Source organism: Amphiprion ocellaris, chromosome 10 (genome assembly GCF_022539595.1).
Source record: "Amphiprion ocellaris isolate individual 3 ecotype Okinawa chromosome 10, ASM2253959v1, whole genome shotgun sequence".
Classification (NCBI taxonomy): domain Eukaryota; kingdom Metazoa; phylum Chordata; class Actinopteri; family Pomacentridae; genus Amphiprion; species Amphiprion ocellaris.
Window position 1 is genome coordinate 23,761,161 of NC_072775.1, and position 15,245 is coordinate 23,776,405.

Below are 15,245 nucleotides of genomic sequence, written 5' to 3' on the forward strand. Positions count from 1 at the left end.
CTTCCTACCATTTGTTCACTTCCCCTGTTGTGTCACACCTGCATTCGCTAAAGCTTCATGAGCTAAGCTCACAGAACATATACGTCTGACTGGGCCATTTTCTGGACTAGTGGTAAAGGTGGCAAATTACTTGACTGATATACACTACCATTCAAAAATTTGGGATCGCTTAGAAATATCCTCATTTTTGAAAGAAAAGCATTTTTTTTCAATGATGATAACATTACATTAATCAGAAATACAGTCTAGACATTGTTAATGTAATAAATGACTATTCTAGCTGGAAATGGCTGATTTTTAATGGAATATCTCCATAGGGGTACAGAGGACCATTTCCAGCAACCATCACTCCTGTGTTCTAATGCTACATTGTGTTAGCTAATGGTGTTGAAAGGCTAATTAACGATTAGAAAATCCTTGTACAGTTAGCAAATGAATTAAAGTGTGAGTTTTTATGGAAAACATGAAATTGTCTGGGTGACCCCAAACTTTTGAATGGTAGTGTAGATATTAAAATTATTCAGCCAGTGTTATTAAATAGTAAAATGTTTAGTTCTTAGCCCTTTCTACTGTATTTCATGGATGTATATTTGTGTTTTCTGCTTGTAGGATGCCCTTAACCTACCGATCTACAATGACACTTAATGAACAACCATCAGACATAGCTCCAAGCCCCAGCACCTCACACTCCCTGCGATCCTTCTCCCATTCCCTGAAGGTCCCCCCGATCAACAGCGGGGGGCGTCGCAGTCCACAACAGGGAGCAAACCTCAATCTCAGCAGACGAGTCCTGGATGAGAGAGGAGGTGAAGGAGGAGTTATCGAACGTTCTCGCTCCCCACTACCACCTCTGCTCACCTCCCACTCGTCTTCCGACCTTCTGCGACTGTGTAACGGCAAGCCACTCCGCACAGCACGATCCAGTAGCTCCTCAGCTCCACCCCTTCCTCCAAAACCTAACCCTGCCTCCCTCCCCCCTCCTGCCCTTTCTTTGTCTTTGCCCCCGACTCGTCCAACTCCATCTCCCTCCCCCTGTGATAACACCACTCCTCAATCGCTACCGTGTGATTTTGGGTACCCTTCCAATACAACAGCTGATCCCAACCTGGAGCTTGAACTTGGTTCATCTGTGGCTCGTCGCCCCTCACTACACAGATCTAAATCAGACCTGTCAGACCGATACGCCCGGGCTGGAGCTGACGTGGAACGCTTTTTTAACTACTGTGGCCTCGACCCCGAGGAGCTGGAGGGGGTTGGTCCAGAGAACTTTGCGAGAGCGAACTCAGACATTGTCAGTCTGAACTTCCGATCAGCTTCTATGATCTCCTCCGACTGTGACCGATCGCGACGATCTTCCAATGATGGGCTATCGGACGGAGATGAGGGTGAGGATGAGGAGGAGGAGGCCGGGGAGCGTGTGCCATATGGCATCTCAGCTGTGGAGCGAAATGCAAGGGTCATTAAATGGCTGTATAGCATTAAACAAGCCAGAGAGACACAAAAGGTCTCACATGTTTAGGATAATGGAGGTACTGTAATATACAGACAAACTGCCTTGTGTCTCAGAATTAGTAGGTGGACCATCATTTTTCACAGGTTTAGAAACTGTAATGTTGGGGCTGAACTGCAAATTTGTCAGAAATGTGTAGATGAATGGATGGAAGATGTAACCCAAATGAGGTAAGAAAACAAAATGACTGAAAGGACAAAATAAGGAAAAGGACATTAATACTTCTAGGTTTAGAAGAAGATGAATACTAACAACAGAGAGGAATTAAACTTGGACAGTCATATGAATAAAATGTACTGTCTCAAGAGACAGAGTAACGAGTTAACTGTCTCTCTATGGACAGTATAAGCCAACAGACTAAGCCTGTTAGTTTGCTCAAGCAACAAGAACAAGAGCTAAATGCACTACGAACATTCAAGGACCCAAAACATGACCGCCTCACCACAGAGGAATAAAGGCCTTTCTCACAGAAGAAATTTTGTCTCATCAATCATAGGTATGACTGACATTCCAATAAAGTGTAGTATGATTTCAGACCTCTAAATCGTTACATTTCTGATCTGTTCAGCTCATCTTCCTGTATAGGAATATGATAGCTAACTAGCTGTCTCTTTAACAAAACAAAAAACTAACATGACAACAGATTGTTGTAAATTGAACTAAAATACTCAGACTGACTGGAAATCCACACTGAAAAGTAAAACGTGAGCATAAATGCTTTTGAAATGTTCTGTCTGTTTAATTTGCTGTGTCTCCTGGAGAGCTCTGCAGTCATCCGCTACTCCAACTGTCTCCACATGGCTGAAGGCAGACATTTATGGAATAACAGCTGTTTCATATGGACTACACAGAATTGTTGTGTCTCAGTCAGACATTACAGAAACACTGTAGTTCACTCAACAACAAAAAAGAATGAAACTGACAGTTAAAACAAAAAAGCATGTAGGGTAGGTGAGCCACTCCTCATGTGGGTCATGAAGTTAGTGTGGATGGGTAGATGTGATTAAGCGAATCTGCAATAAGTCTGAGGAGTGATGGATACCTGAAAACACTAAAAGCACTTTCTTGGATCAATAGCAGGACTGATACAAAAAATTTAAATATATAATTAAAACAGTTACCAACTAACAAGTTATTTTCAATGCACCTGAATGCAGCCCGTGTATCCTAATCCTAAATCATGTTGTAGGACGAATGTGGTACTGTTTATTCACAGTGCTTCCACTGCCTCTCTGAGTGACCAGCTAACAGCTAACTTCATGTTGTGGTAATATTACTGTAAGGGTTTTATTGACAGTTTTTATTTTTCGGGAGTGATGATCTGCACATCACAACTCTCTACTTTCCTTCATTTTACTTTAGCAAAAAAAGCAATAGCCTAGTTCATAGCAACACAGGGATTGTAATGTAGCCAAATGACAGTGATGTTCACAACAACTCTGCTGATGTACAACGCCTGTTGCTATTTCCTATGAACAGTATTTTATTTATTTTTTATTTTTTTAAAAGGTGACAATCTCTATCGACTTCTTGCAAAGTTAAGGCCTTATAACAGCTGCTACCATTGATACATTTGCTACTGATTGGTCAAGGCAAAAACTTAAAATGGTATTTCAGTCTGACTGTAAGGTTTATTAAATATTTTAGTTCTTTTAGTTTGTTAATTTTTTGAGCTCATCTCGGTCGAAATGTCAAAATGTCTGCTGTGAGAAAGGCCATTATCATACTGTTGGTGTTGACGAAACAAACTTTGGAAAAGGTGCTGACATCTTTGCAAAACAGATATGAACTCTTTGTAAAAGTATTAAGTCGGAGATGCTGGTACGCTGTGCGACCATATTGACGTCAGCTCAGTGAAGTTACTTGATATTTGTAATAGATGACTGTTAAAGGAATTATGGATTAATTGAGTGCTAGTGGAGGCTATCAATGAATCAAGTTGTTAACCATGACATTGCAAAATGTTCAGGAACCTACATGGTGGTACGCTAGCCTTTGCTAAGCTTTAGGTTGTGCTAAGCTAAATATTGTGCTAAATGAAGGTCTTGGTGTGTGTAATGAGTGAAAGATGAAGGAAACAGAATTACACCCAGTAGCTGGGTGGATACACACATAATATAAAATATAGTCTTACGAGCATACAGCATTAAGGTTACACTATCATATTAGGCTGGTTTTTGCCTTTATTGTCAGATTTATCATCAACCCATTCATTTCACTGGAGAGCTTTAGTGTCCAAAGATAGGATGTGGTTATTTGGAGGCTGTTGCACACTGACAAAAACCCTGGCATTTGTTATTGAAATAGAAATGTGGTCAAATGATTAACTTGAACGGTGCAACACATCATTAATGGCACTGGCTTAAGATGCTCTAAAACATGACCTTTATGATTCAGGTTGAATTCTGATGTGTTTAGGCTGTTGTGATCAGTGCCATTCAAACTCAAGACCAGCTGCAGATCAAAGAAATGCACCAAGACAGCCTAGGTGTTCTCAGTCAGCTTCCAATCAGACTTTGTGGTTCCCTTTTGGTTTACGCATGTGGTAGTACGTATTTGGTTTTAACAGGAATTTAAAAAATAAACTACTGTTAAATGTATATGGTACATACACTATCGTTCAGAAGTTTGGGGTCACTTAGAAATGTCCTTATTTTTGAAAGGAGCATTTTTTTCAATAACGATAGCATTAAATGAATCATAAATACAGTCTAGACATTGTTAATGTGGTAAATGACTATTCTAGCTGGAAACAGCTGATTTTTAATGGAATATCTCCATAGGGGTACAGAGGAACATTTCCAGCAACCATCACTCCTGTGTTCTAATGCTACATTGTGTTAGCTAATGGTGTTGAAAGGCTAATTGATGATTAGAAAACCTTGTGAAATTATGTTAGCACATGAATCAAAGTGTGAGTTTTCATGGAAAACATGAAATTGTATGGGTGACCCCAAACTTTTGAACGGTTTTGTATGCCTTTTCAACAAGTTCACATCAATGATCTTTTACTTTAAGCATTTAAATTTTGTTGAACTTTTATCTCACCGGGTTGCTGAGTGGATGCTAGTTAGCCAATCTTGTGGACATTAGTGTGTCCCACTGTACAGTACTTTTTATTTAAAGAGAAAAGATTTTATTTATTTAACAGTTGTGAGTTGAAAGTGTGTAATTTTCAAATTGCAAGAACCATCATTTTTTGTGTGTTTTAAATCAGGAAGGTCAGGGATGTCCAATCAAAAGAGCAGCTGTTGCTGTTAGGTTTAGTCAGCTGTAATTGTAAAGACCTGCTTGTTAGTTCAGTGAGTCTGGCAAACTACTGCAGGAAATTCTCACCTGCTATCTTGTGAGTGTACTTTCTGCATGCTGTATTTTGTATGTAAGATAGTATTCTTCTATAATTTTGATAGAGATTTGAGAGCAAGTTTAGTCTTAATGCTCTTCAAAAGGACAGCACTTGAACACAGTGCACAGAATTTTCTGTGTAAATAATCTGTGCCATAGTGCCATTGCATTTTCAAATACAAACAGGTGTGTCTTCATTTTATGGGTCAAGTTCTAGTAGTGATAAATGATCGGGCTCTTCAAACTCACGGAAGCAAGAATAATTAATTCCCTCATCCATAAAAAAGTGCACACACTCCTGCTCCTCATTTCTACCTGTCCACTATACATGAGATTGGCTTAAAGTCTCAACTAAAAAATGCTTATGACCAATTAAATGCTCAGTCACTGTTTTTTTTTTTACTTCAATGCAAACCGAAAAGAAACAGTGAAATGTCTTACATCCAGACAGGTGACAAATTAAACAAAAACCGATAATAACATGTCTCAGTAAGGGTTTTGGTCACAACCTGAATGTGCCTTGCTTGGTTGATGGTGATGGAGAACACTGTCTAGCAGGTTGGTCCATAATCTCCCATAAATTCTCAGTTGGGTTGAGATCTGGTGACAGTAAAGATCGTAACATATGATTCACATCATTTTCATACCCATCAAATCATTCTGTGACCCCATGTGCCCTATGCATGAGGGCAGTGTCATCCTGGAAGAGACCACTCCCATTTGAATAGAAATATTTCATCACAGGATTAAGATAATCAGAAGAGTTTTGTATTGATGTGCAGTGACCGTTTCCTCTAACAGGACATGTCTCCTACCGTATAACAGAGCCAGGGGTTTGAGTCTTTCTTTATTTTGTCACCTGACTGTATATCCACAGTTTAGAATTTACGAAAATGTTAAAGAAGCAGAATTTCCAGAGTATGTCAGTGATAGCACTGGACACTAAAGCTCTCCTCTTAAAACGGTGTCAGTCAAAGTCTCATTATGCAGTCCACCAGGCACTATAAATCTACACTGAAAGCAATATTAATGATATAGCGACATATTACAGCACAATATAGTGTAGGAAGGTGGATGGGAGAGTGTGATCTTGTATGTCAGCGTTTATGGTTGTGTATGCTGATTGCCTCCTCCAGTCCCACACACACAGAAGGAACCCCAGCAGTGCTTCTGCATTACGTCAAAGAACACTACAGGCTGCGCTCATGATGAACAAGCTTGTGGATGCTCTGCTTTCTCTCTCGCCACATCTTTGTCTGTCTCAGTCCTCAAAAGCAAGCCACAGGAATCCTGTTGCTTAATTCCTGTCTTCTTCCCGATACTGAATGAGGATGGATTACCAAGTTTGCCTCCGCCCTCATCCACTGTGTACATATCTGCAAGTTGCTGACGTGATTCAAGGCCCGAAGCCATATAGATGAGAAAACAGCTTCTCCATCAGCAGCTACCAGCTGTCAGTGTGTGTGTCTACCCCTCCACCTCCCTTTACCTCACCTTTAATCTGCTGCAGGTCTGGGCCAGTGTGTCCAACAACGGCAACAACCCTGCTGGCTTCACTTTACTTCACACCAAGGACCAGACAATATTGCTGGCATGGTTGAACCACCACCGAGGCAAGTTTTGTCTATTTTGGAATGAACATGAAAACATTATGGTGTGTAGAGAAGAGCTGAATGAGATGACCCAGTAGTAGTTTAATGTTGAGTCCTCAGAGAGTTTTCCAATTCCAAAAATTAAGGACAATTGCAACCAAAGAACACTGACGACGTATTAAAATCTGAATGCTCATCAGTAATAGAAATTAAAGTATATGGATTTACATTTGGGTTTTCTTCAAATATGTTGCAGTGCTCATAATGTACGATTCAGTACCTGTATAGCTGAAATGATAGACAAAAGTGTTGTTTTAACTCTTCTAAGGCACATCTAAGAAACAGGTTACTTGACTGTGCATGTACACTACCAGTCAAAGGTTTAAGAACACCCCAGTTTTTCCAGTTTTTTTTAACTGAAAATTATGCAATTCAATTTCTCTGAAATGAAAGCATAGAAAAACAAACAATTGAAGTTTAAAAAGAAATCATGGAATCAATTTATAAACCGCAATGTATTCTAAATTTTTGACTCCTCAAAGTAGCCACCTTTGGCAGATATAACAGCTGAACACACTTGTGGCATTCCTTACACAATGGAAATCAAATATTCTTCAGAAAGTTCTTCCCAACTCTGTTGCAGAAGTTCCCATAAGTTTACCCCAGTTTCTGAGTGCCTTTTGATGTTGAAGAAAACTGTACTCACTGACACCTTAATTGACTTTCTTTACAATTTCTCTGTAGGAAAGACCTACATTTTTAAGTGTTATGATGGTCTGTCTCTCTTCTATTGCTAATTGCCTTTTCCTCACCATTTTTATAGCAACACACTACTTTCTGCTGTACAATACAGTTCAAATCATGCTCTGGAGGGTATGGTACCACACTGTGTTCCAGCACTACTTTTATGCAGACAGAGGGGGTTGTAAGTCATCAAGAAAAGTTGGGACACCTGTAGGATTTGGTAGCATCAACTTTCAAGGCTTGGTCAACCTCCATTGCTGCAGGACAACTTTAAGTTGTTAATCCATTTCTTGTTCCATGAAAAAAAGCCTTTTTGAATAATTCTGAAGTGAGCATTATTTTTCAGTTTTGGGTAACCTTTTATTTAACCTCTGGTAGTTCACCTCTTACCTTTGTACAGTTTCAAGCTATTCATTTGACTTGAACTATTTGAATTTCTATTTTTTTTTTTTTTTTTTTAAAAACTGAAATATTGGGGTGTTCTACAACTTTTGACTAGTAGTGTATGTACTTACTGGACTGAAGCTATAACCAATAACGCATCATTTAGTAATTCCCCTTTTTATTGGAAAGTAACTTTTGTCTGCTTGCCTTCAATTCCAGGCTTAGCAGCCCTGACCCACACACCTGTTGTTGTGTGGACCTTATTATTTTTTAGAAATGTGTGACCCTGTGTTTAATATCACTCAGACAAACTAAAGCAGCATGCATGCACACAAGACATATTGTTCTCTACAACTGTGAAAAGCACAATCTCTGAAGTCACATGAGTTAAATGCAGGTTAGTTTACCACTCAAACCAAAAGGGATTAAACCCTTTGAAACAGCATTTGGCTCATGCAACACCAAAACTCTGGAAGATTAAATGACAGGTTAGTGAAGCCTCAGTATGCTTCAAAACAAAGTCCTCTTCAAGTCCTGCAACAGCGTCTGAAATCTCATGTCCAACCCTGTAAACAGAAATGTGCCTGGCAGGTTTTATTTTTACATTTATAAGGCAGGCTAAATCGATGGGTTAGAAATATGTACAAAATAATTACTGTGACCGATGCTAAGTAATAGTTTGACATACATTGGGGCATGTGAATATTGTGTCTAGAAAATCCAAACTAGTCCTTCAAAAACACTAAACGTATTGTTCCCAAACTGTCATGAAATGCTTCTACAATCATTATTATTCTCCTGACAATGGTTTATTGGATTCCTGCACACAGTAATCACAGACCCATGTTCACGAACAAACTGACATTGACAAAAAAGCATATGAGGTGTAAGAAGTTTTAGCTTTTAATACATCCCATTTTCTTCCTAAATAAGACTAGAGTTGAAGTGAAGTGAAGTGAAGCCAGCTGGGAAAGACCTTTCCCAGTGTCCTCGCTCTGAGCTCAGGGCTGTGCTTGCATGTTCCCAACCTCTCATTCTCCTGTGTCTTCCCAGTGTCCTCTCTGGAACCCTGGAGATCCTGCTGCTTCTCACTGTCAGCATTAATAAAGATGATATAGAACTGTTCTGGCAGCACCATCATACTTGACTTTCATTTCTGTGTACATGGTATATGTTTTTCTTTTTAAATCTTTGACAGAGTTCTTCTGTGGTTCTTGTTGCTTTATTTTCTGTTCTATGTGTAAATGCTGTAAGAAAAATGGAAAAATGTATATATTTGATTTAAAAAAAAAAAAAAAAAAAGCAATGTGTTGGATTTCAGTTTTTCTCTGTCTGAAGGTTTATGGTTACAAAAGATTATGAACAAAGAACTGCTGTTTTGCTCTTTGCCCGCAGTACCGAACCGTCTGATCGAACTGGGCACGATTGTTTCAGAGACTTAAGTGTTGACCGTATTTTTCACCGTGGAAACCGTTAGCTTTTGCTTGATTCAAAAAAACAACAAAATACTGTTCATGTTAAGTTTCTTTTGCATTATTTCAATAAATGGCTTCTTTTGCCATCTCTTGCCCCTGATGTTTTTAAAGTGTTAATCTAACGCCATTGATCAAACTTTTGCTGAAAGGTGGCCACTCTGAAGATTGTATCCAACATTACAAAAGTAACTTTGTGGAAAAATGTCAATGTAAAAATGCATCTTAAAAGAGCATTTCCTGTTTCAGTGACAGAAGTATTGTACAAATATTGACCAAACTGTCAAAAATGAATACTGTTTAAGGAGGTTATCACTGCAGGATGGTCTGACTGCACCTCATTATAATTCTGTTAGAGAGGAAAAATGCTCTTGCATGTCTGTATAACCCAAAACTAATCACATTTCGCTGGGCGGTGTTCAGCCCAGGATGTGGCAGCCATGCCCCCTGCAAAATAGTAATATGGAAATCTTTAGATGGAACACAGTCAACAACTGTCATTAAAAATGGCTAATTCACATAATAAACCGAGCTGGTTGCCTTAATGCACGGTCCAAATTAAGCCTTATTTAGGGTTTGTTGTTTCCTGAAGCAAAGAGGATTTTGTAGACCTGCAGATACAGAAAATAACAAGACATAGCTGTGTGAAATGCACAGAAGAAATAACAGATGTATACCCAAGGTCTGCATGCAGACGCAGTAATCACAGGATAAAGACAGACAAGACAAAGATCTGTCTTTATTTCCACACATTCCTGAGAGTGAAGATGAATCCAACTGCAAACTCTCTGGACTGGCAGACTGACACCTACACACTTTAATGAAGATAAACTGAAATCATCCATCCATCCATTATCTATACACCGCTTAATCCTCATTAGGGTCGTGGAGTGCTGGAGTCTATCCCAGCTGACTTAGGGTGAAAGCAGGGGACCCTGGACAGGTCACCAGTCTATCACAGGGCTACACAAAGAGACAAACAATCACACTCACAATTATCCAGTCACCAATTAACCTCACTGTGGGAGGAAGCCAGAGTACCAGGAGTAAACCCACGCATGCACAGGGAGAACATGCAAACTCCATGCAGAAAGATCCCGGGAAAGCCGGCACGCGAACCAGGGATCTTCTAGCTTCAAGGTGAAGGGCTCACCACCAAGGCAGTGTTCAGGCTTAAACTGAAATCAGAATCTTTTAATTATTACACTGAATGGTTCTGATATTGACAACAAATACCTCTCCTTTTCTGCTGCTTATGGGCGTCCAGTTTGTGTTATTTCACTATTTTTGAACCAAAACATGCTGTCTTAAAAACCCTGAATACCTGTGACCCCATGATGACAACATTCATAGAATGTCAGCTGAGATCCATTGAAGGATAATCAAAATGCATCTATCCCGACGGGAGAGAAATCACTCATTTTTACTCCATTGCTGTTTTGTATCCCTTCCTGTATACCACTGATTCAGCGGCTGTACTCAGCTCTGATGTGGTGTTTGCTGCCATCTAGTGGTTGAAAAAACAGACAACATGACAAGAATATTTGAATGATTTTCACCTGAAATGACAGAGGTTTTTTGACCTTTCTGTAGGATTTAGTTTTTTGACAAGTTGACTTGTTCCTTGGTATGACAGCTCTAAAATGTTACACAAGATTGTTTAGAATGTGTTTGACAGCAATAACTGAAATGATGTCGACAGAAAGTCAATGAATTAGATTTTCCACAAAAAACAATGTTTCTTTAAAGACCCCCTCTTGTGAAAAGCACACTTTTTTTAAAGCTTGTTAACTATATACACTACCATTCAAAAGTTTGGGGTCAGCCGTTTCCAGCTAGAATAGTCATTTACCACACTAACAATGTCTAGACTGTATTTCTGATTCAATGTTCTCTTCATTGGAAAAAAATGCTTTTCTTTTAAAAATAAGGACATTTCTAAGTGACCCCAAACTTTCGAATGGTAGTATATGTCAAGTTCATATGGGGTTTTCTATATGACTAAGACTTGAGCAAAGTATACAGTAACATCACGGCTGAGCATTTCCAGCTTTAAGCTGTAGTGTACTGATGAGTCTCAAAAACGCATTCACACTTCAAGGGTTCCATTTATGACACACCTGTCAGCTTGCAGAGTGGGGCTTTCTGCATCATTATCCCTCTTCACTTAAAACACTTATGATTCCATCACTCCAATACTACAACTTACCATTGTGTCGTGCAAAGTAGTGGAGTCACAGGTGGAGTTTTAAGCGAGGTCTAAGCGAGCAGGAATGGATAGGTGGAGAAAGAGGCTGGGAGTTCGTAGATGTAGAGCGATGTAGAGTTAGATCAAAGCAATTTTAAAACACGAGAGTATTATTTTTACAGAAAAAAGCTTCTAAATACGAAATTCTGAAGTATAGACATGGGTTTTTAGAGCATAACACAATGACTGGAGAGTAACTTCAAAAATGATTTCACAATAAAAAAACTTTTTCATAAAATGTTTCAGGACGGCTGCACAGTGGCTCGGTGGTTAGCACTTTGCTCTCCCGGTTCGCGCCCCAGCATTCCCGGTATCTTGCTGCATGGAGTTTCCATGTTCTCCCTGTACATATGTGGGTTTTCTCCAGGTTCTCCAGCTTCTTCCCACAGTCCAAAAAACATGGGGTTAATTGGTAACTCTAAACTGTCCATATCTGTGAATGTGAGTGTGATTGTTTGTCTGTAGCCTTGTGATAGACTGGCGACCTGTCCAGGTGTCCTCTGCCTTCGCCCTAAGTCAGCTGGGATAGACTCCAGCCCCCCCATGACCCTAGTGAGGATTAAGCAGTGTATAGATGACAGATGGATGTTTCAGGACAGTTGTAAGACTGGAATCAATAAATTGTGTGATGAGACAATAATCTAACTCATGAAACCCAAACGGTTTCTGTTTTTGTTTTTTGCTTTACATTTAATATCACTGTTGGCTAATTTTTCACAGTAATGTAAAATATGAACAGCACAACCATGAAGAAGAAAGCACTCAGAAATGTCTTCTATGGAGTATTATAAAGTCACGATACCATAAATCTAAAAAACAACTCTAAGTTGGATTTAATCATTTATTTTACAAAAAAAAAAAAGACAAAACCTAGAATCAACACATCCAACATTTTTCCAAGTGCCCACAGATGTTATCAATACTAGGAAAAAATGGAGGCACTACATTCTACACTATATTGCCGGACGTATTGGGTAGTCTGCCTTGATACGTGCATGAACTTTCATGACATCCCATTCTTAATCTGTAGGATTGAATGTGGAGTTGGCTCAACTTTTAGAGCTGTAACAGCCTCAACTCTTCTGGGAAGGCTTTCCACAAGGTTCAGGAGTGTGTTTATGGGACTTTCTGACCATTCTTCCAAAAGCACATTTGTGAGAAGGCCTGGCTCTCAGTCTCTGCTCTAATTCATCCTAAAGGTTTTGTATCGGTTTGAGGTGAGGACTCTGTGCAGGCCAGTCATGTTCCTCCACACCGAACTCTCTAATCCATGTCTTTATTGACATTGCATTGTGCACTGGTGTGAAGTCATGTTGGAACAGGAAGGGGATATCTACAAACTATTCCCACTAAGTTTAGAGCATGAATTGTCCAAAATGTCTTGGTATGCTGAAGCATTAAGAACACGTCTCCACTATTCTAGAGTCCAGGGCGGCTGCTTTACACTACTGTATCCAACGTTTGCATTGCACTTGGTGATGTAAGGCCTGGATGCAGCTGTTCAGCCATGGAGACACACAGTTCTTGAGCTAATCTGAAGGCCACACAAAGTTTGGAGGTCTGTAGCTGTTGACTCTACAGAAAGTTGGTGATTTCTGCACACTTTACATGGCCTACCACTTCATGGGCTGAGTCGCTGTTGTTCAGAATTGCTTCCTCTTTGTTATAATACTACTAACAGTTGACCTTATTATATTAATTATCGAGGAAATTTTATGAATGGACTTGTTGCTCAGGTGGCATCCTATCACAGTGCCACGCAGGAATTCACTGAGCTCCTGAGAGCAACCCATTCTTTCACAAATGTTTGTAGAAGCAGTCTGCATGCCGAGGTGCTTGATTTTATCTACATGTGGCCATGGAAGTGATTGGAACACCTGAATTCAATTATTTGGAAGCGTGTCCCAACACTTTTGTCAACATTTCTGTTTCCAGCCTCCACAAACTTTTTTTCTCTACTCTGCACATCAGCTGTAAAAAGATGTTTCACCATGCTGAATGTATCGTCAACAACTTCCTCCTCTGTTCACTGTTTTTGAGCCATGCCGCATTTATTGTATTGATCCAGTAGGTTTTGCATTTTCCTCTCTGTCTTTCTTGTCATCTCCTCTGTGCTTCTTGTAAACACAGCCTGCAGTTCACTTCAAGACAAGGCGACATGACATGCTGATTTTTGATGAAACATAAGAATTTTAAACTTAGATTTGGTTCATTTTTCCTGACAAAACTGCACAACAAAAATCATTAGTTCAAAGACCGCCTTTACTTTCTGAGTCTCTCAGTTTTTTCACTTTCTGGCTGATAAACAGTGTAATTTCTGCAATGATTTTCCCAAGAAATCATGCTTTTCAAACCCTCTACCTGCGTCTAGACTTCAGAGAGTTAAACCAGTACGAAGTTCTCAGACATACACATTTATTCATTATAAAAAACGAGGCTGCACAATTCAACCAACAAGAACAACATCAAGCTTCTGCTGAAGTTCCTCTGTAAGCATGCGTTTCTGTTTTAAATCCTTCAGTAGCGTCTTCATTGTCTTCTTATGTCTTCTTTCCTGGTCCTTAGCATTTCTTAAGTCCCTTCGCAATTCCTCCAGCTTTTCCTGAGCCTCAGTTAACCGTTCTTTTACTTTAACTGGGTCAAGGGCATACAGATGATCCTAAAGAATGTAAAGATTTAATGGAAAACTACTAACAACTATTCTCCTCATGTTTTATGTGTCATACCATAATGTCAGAATCCTGCAAAGTAGTTAAAAATAACACTTACTGGACTTTCACTCACGGACTTGTCAAGATCCTTTGCTAGCTGAACATCCAGGACATCCAGATGTTCTACTGTAGTCCTGTGTGAGGTGTGGTTTGAGCTGGATGTACTGGGTGCCTTGAGATAAAGCACAAATCAGTTTAAGTAAATGTGTACAAATTGTAACCATGTATTTTTGCTATTTAGTTTATTAGTGAGACCATGAGATAATCAAAATTTCTGTTACTTTATACACCAATCAGCCACAACATTGTGACCACTGACAGGTGAAGTGAATAACATCGATCATGTTGTTATAACACAACGTTCTGCTGGAAAACCTTGAGTCCTGACATTCATGTGGATGTTTGACATGTACCACCCACCGAAACATTGCAGGTCAACAACCCCCCACCCCTCAAGGTAGCAGCATGAAGGAGACCAACACAACAACACATCGGTGTAGATATACAATTTACCAGTGATACCAACCTTGTGAAGTTGGTTTGTAAATATAAAAACTGAAGGGATCACTCCTTCCCTTAAACGGGTTGTCTGTCCAGTCCTGTCGAAGTCTTCTGACTTGAAATGATGGCTACAGACGACTGAGCGGTCATTTGGCTCAAAGTCCCTTCTCCTCAGTGCTACTGTCCATATTTGTCTTTTAAGTTTATCTCTTGGAAACCTGTATACAAGAGAACTCCGTCAGAAATCATATACATTGCATTCCTGCATGCTGTTTAGTTACAATTCAGGCACATGATGAGAGATGAGGAACATTACCAGATAAGGGAACTTTGTCTTAAAGGGGCGGACTGAAAGAATGCTGTCACTTTAATGGACTGATAAACCCACCGATGTTCCATGTGATATGCTTTAGGGTCAATTTATTGTTTTATGATACTTTACTGAAGTTAACGGTGCTGCTATTCCACAAATGTGCACAATTCTTTCTGTTTGGAAACGCACATTTGGATCCTGCTGCTGTCTGAGGCTGCAGTATTAAGTAAACTCAGATGGAATAGTTCTGAACAACTGGAAGGAACAGACATCAGCTAATGTTGTGGGGAAAAGAACTTGGATTGCATTCATCATTGATAAGTCTTGGTGTCAGTTATCATCACAGTAAAGTTTTATTATTATGGACATTTCATTTTGCTGCCTAACAGTTTTGAAATCATAGAGCAAAATAAGGTATGAAAAGG

At 39.5% G+C, this 15,245-nt stretch overlaps 2 protein-coding genes across 4 annotated transcripts in view; one reads left to right on the plus strand and one right to left on the minus strand.

The window, feature by feature from the left end:
• fam110b (family with sequence similarity 110 member B) overlaps nt 1–9,142 on the plus strand; it is a 44,129-nt gene extending 34,987 nt beyond the window's left edge. For all 3 annotated transcript variants that reach the window (XM_023261657.3, XM_035944168.2, XM_023261658.3), the window contains exon 5: nt 610–9,142. In XM_023261657.3, the coding sequence (XP_023117425.1) occupies nt 610–1,519 (910 nt within the window). In that variant the 3' untranslated portion in view covers nt 1,520–9,142. The remainder of the gene's footprint in view (nt 1–609) is intronic.
• A 4,599-nt stretch (nt 9,143–13,741) lies between these two features.
• On the minus strand, nt 13,742–14,906 carry LOC111562873 (THAP domain-containing protein 6-like). The gene is made up of 4 exons (XM_023261650.1): nt 14,896–14,906; nt 14,533–14,725; nt 14,065–14,178; nt 13,742–13,954 (listed from the first exon to the last, which is right to left on the minus strand). Exons 1-4 carry the CDS (start codon nt 14,904–14,906, stop codon nt 13,742–13,744), a joined length of 531 nt encoding a protein of 176 aa, XP_023117418.1.
• Nucleotides 14,907–15,245: the final 339 nt, after the last annotated feature.